We start from the raw sequence: 4,158 nt of genomic DNA on the forward strand, positions 1-4,158 counted from the left end.
TTTTTAAATTAGAATCAATTAAAGACACGGATGGTAGTGAAAAATTAGGTGGAATCGCCCTTTAGCTATTCGACGCTAGAATTTGATGCCAACTTCAGCGTCGTGGGCGGCAGCTGGTGTGAAGCAATAGTGTGATCAGGCAGTTGCTGGAGCTCCTGACAGTCAGTTAAAACAGTGAGTCACTAAACACGGAGGATGCCTCATGGAGGCATTAGACAGAATTACCAGCAGCTGATGGAAGTTTGATAGAAGTCACATTGTGGGTTTGACCAGCTGGTCTGTACGCGGGGGAGAACAGATGCCACATAGGCCAAATACTGGAACCAGTGGGTCTGTGAGGACACCCACCCAGGACAAACCCCCACCATGGAAGGATTGGTCCATTGTGTGCCAACAGAACCCCATGACATTTGCGCCTGCCATACAGACACAGGTATTGGACGCTTTAAAAACACCTTGTGCCATCTTGCATTATGGGCCTGTATGTGGTGCCCATAAAAATTCATTAGCCAGACTACGGAGTTCACTGTTCCATGCAACACCAGGGCAGAGACTGCTGCATTTGTAGTAGTGAGGAAACCAAGAAGCATGGACTGATGAGTGGTGTCACTTTAGGCAATAAACCTCAGGTTTTGCTTTACCACTGATGACCATCATGTGATACGGTGGTGCTGAGCAGAGAGGACCAATCCTGTTGATGTTGTGAAAAGACACACCAGCATTACACCTGGCATGATGGTGTGGCAAGCCATGAGGTCCAACTTCAGGTCATCTTTCGTAGTGATTCAAGACGCACATCAGTGACATCCTGATTGTCTTACCCCTCCTGAGACAGCACCCTGTTGCAGACTATAAACAAGACACGACACGAACTGTTCCCACACATCACGTGTGTGTATGGACGGGCTGTATTATGCTGAGGTCCTCCTGTGACCAACCCCAACCCCAACCCCGTGTTGATCTGCTGGATCTCAAGGGCCAGTCACAACTATTGGATACCTCCATTTGACACCCTACTGAGATAGAACCAGCAACGTGCCACTGCTGCCAACTCTGTGATCCATTTGATCTGATACTGTAATCACTGCAGCACAGTCACATGACCAAAAGGCTTCACTTACTCCCCTTTTATTGTTGACGTATAAAAAGGCAGCTGTATTTTATTATTAATTATATGAGCAACACCATTTAAGCAGAAAAAACAAAAAAAACTACAAAACAACAAAACTCCAGTTCTTTTAATCAAGAACAATCTATTGGATACTTCTGAAAGTCTTAAGCTGTTTTCACAAATGACCTGGGGAGACGTTCTTAAGGCTGTGTTGACAGTTTGACAGTTAAACTTCATCCACGGATGCTGTTCCCCCATGTTGTTCCCAGTCAGCAATTTTCTTCTGGAGACGTGAACTCTAATCTGCAAATATGAAGGGCGGAGTGTGAGGGTAGCAGCGCAGAGGAGGCAGAATACGTTGCAGAACTTGCTCTATCTCCTTAAAAGCCTGTTAGAACAGCAGATGAAGTTCTTTGTTTGGTTGATATAAATACGGCAACTCGTACAGCACACACACTCAATAAATGCCCCGGATGATTTGCTGCCATCTTCCCACACTGTCTCACCCGCTGACCTTCAGGACATTTAGCAGATGAGGTGGGTGGAAATCGTTGGCAACTCAGAAGCAGATGCTGCAGATATGTTTTCATGTGCCACGCTCTCAGGACTGTGTGAAAACAAACTTATAAGCTATTGGTGTTGAAGTCATTTAGTTGTACTGCAGGTCTAAAGATAACCTTACCCACTAATGATGGTGTGTTGCATTTCTAAATACTTATTTTTCTGAACCAGAAAAGCTCCACAGCTTTTAGTAATTACACTAAACTGATGAGAACCAAAATGAGCAAGTGAATCAGTCGCCCTGCAATAAATAGTTAAGGATATAATTTCAAAATTCTTCTGATAAGATTTTTCTTTTGTAGCTTTTAGAATATGATGGTCTGAACCAAAGGAAGCAGGTTTTAAAAAACAAAAACAACTTATCTCAATGCAAAAACAAACAGACTTGTGTAATACAAGAAAAGCTTGAGGCCTTGTCGTCACGGAAATGATCCTTTTGTTGTTTCTATAAATATCCTGACAAACATGGCACTATTTCTGGAAAGGTCCTCCCACAGATGGAGATGCTGTAGTAACTGTGCCGGGCCTGTATGTAGTGCTTCAACGTTGCCACACAAATACACCAAAAACAGGAAACAAGGCGGGAAGCGGGTGAATAAAACTAGAACGCTTAATCTTAAATGCAAACACAACAGAAAGAAGAGGATGCCTTCAGGTTGTAGATTAGATTGGAGGTGGGGCTGCAACATCATTGTTGTGGGTGGCATTTCAAGATTCTTTTCACTTTGGAACCCCATTTAAAAAAAAAAACCCTTTCAGGGCTCCTAAAACACTGTTTCCATGTAGATGGCCCTTTGAGTTTAATGTAAAACCATATGGTGTAAAGACATGTTTTAACAAACCTTATCAGTGCTGCCCTGTGTTTCCTGCAGCTTTGTCCTCCCACTGTTAGAACTCAAGGACACCGAACTAAACAAACTGCTGAGGCTCTTTTCTCAAACCATCACTTTTACCGGATTCTGCAAATAAACTTTTACTGGAAAAAGCAGTAGAGTCAGTAACATTTTTCCTCCCGACTTCCCAAGTGTGTGTGCCGGCTGAGGACACCCTTAAATGTGGGAGACAAATAAAAGCCTGTCACTTCAAAATCTCTCTTTTTAATCTTATAGATTATATACAAAGGTTTCAGACTGTATTTTCAGGAATCAACATACAATCATGATTATCAAAAAAAGATAAGAGAAATTCTTTTTTGAATCCTTTTTTCCCCCAACAATTGAGATACAAAATGTATTAAAAATAATAGTCATTATGGAGATCGTTTACAAATCTTTAAACCTTCATGTATAGGTACAGATTCAAACACATGAAAGGCTGTGTATAAATAAGACATGATGTACAAATTCAGAGTTGGTATTCCATGAGATAAGGCTTTGGAACGAACTTAGACACCAAAAAGAACAGACAAAACCAAAGATAACGCTCTTCTGTTTGCTTTAGTTAAGTGCCAGAGAACAAGTTCACAGCTGATGACTGTGCTTTTAGAGTACAAAAATGCCTTTTTTGCCTAATTTCTTATATAAACACCATAATAGGTAGAGACGAAGTTGTGTCTTTCTCTGAAGAATGGAATGAAAAGGAATCAAAGTGTAGGGTCTTCATCCAGTTCAACAGTGACCCTAAAAGAGTGTGAATTTCTCCCCAATAAACATAGATGTGAGATAATCATGGAAAAAAAATTAAAAGTAAATTTGCAATGATTTGAACTTTGCAGTAATTTAAAGCTGTGATAGAAATAATGAAAATAATAAAAAAAATAATAAAGGCCTACGAGAGCAAAAGGCTTATTCTTGAGGTCTGTGTGTGTGAAAAGGCTGATGGTGACGATGTGTTGTAATTGGAAGTGTTTGGTAGTCATGGGCGAACAGAGTTTGCAAAGGGTTTTCTATTTCTTGATGGCAGACACCGCTTTCCTAGCAGCGTCGTCCAGGTCGTCCGCGGATGTGATGGGCAGACCGCTCTCATTCAGAATCCTCTTGGCTTCTTGCACGTTGGTTCCTAACACACAGGAGAAAAAAAACAACATAATTACAGCAGGTTAAAAGCAACAAAAACTACAGAAAAAAAGTCTTAACAAGGTTGAACCTGATCTACCATCTGCAGCCATGTTAAAAACCAGGCTGTGTGAAGGAGGAAAGGTTCCTCCGGAGGAATCAATCCACACACAGACAGATGGATGGAGCCACGGGTCAACGGCGGCACATTCGACTGTTGATCCGAGAGCGGTTTTGACTGCGAACGATAATCAGAAGGGCAATTTGTGCGTGTTGACGCTCCCTTAGCTACAGTGAGGTCAGGGGTAGCAGGTGGGTGACACGCTGGCGATCGCTGCCCTGGTGGACCGGAAAACTGAACGCAGACATGAGCTCCCGGGGAAAATTCAGCCCGGCCCCGAGGCTCGACGCTCTGAACTGGCCCCCCCCCAGCACCACCCCGCTGCTCAGACAAACGCAAGCCTGACAGCTCTGTCACAACACGGGGCAGGG

General features: G+C 42.8%; 1 protein-coding gene across 1 annotated transcript in view; it reads right to left on the reverse strand.

Moving 5' to 3' along the window:
- Positions 1 to 2,749: 2,749 nt before the first annotated feature.
- suclg2 (succinate-CoA ligase GDP-forming subunit beta) overlaps positions 2,750 to 4,158 on the reverse strand; it is a 95,236-nt gene continuing 93,827 nt past the window's right edge. Inside the window, exon 11 of the mRNA XM_017429946.3 lies at positions 2,750 to 3,670. Coding sequence (XP_017285435.1) covers positions 3,558 to 3,670 — 113 coding nt within the window. The 3' untranslated portion in view covers positions 2,750 to 3,557. The remainder of the gene's footprint in view (positions 3,671 to 4,158) is intronic.

The sequence above is a fragment of the Kryptolebias marmoratus genome, linkage group LG4 (genome assembly GCF_001649575.2).
Source record: "Kryptolebias marmoratus isolate JLee-2015 linkage group LG4, ASM164957v2, whole genome shotgun sequence".
Classification (NCBI taxonomy): domain Eukaryota; kingdom Metazoa; phylum Chordata; class Actinopteri; order Cyprinodontiformes; family Rivulidae; genus Kryptolebias; species Kryptolebias marmoratus.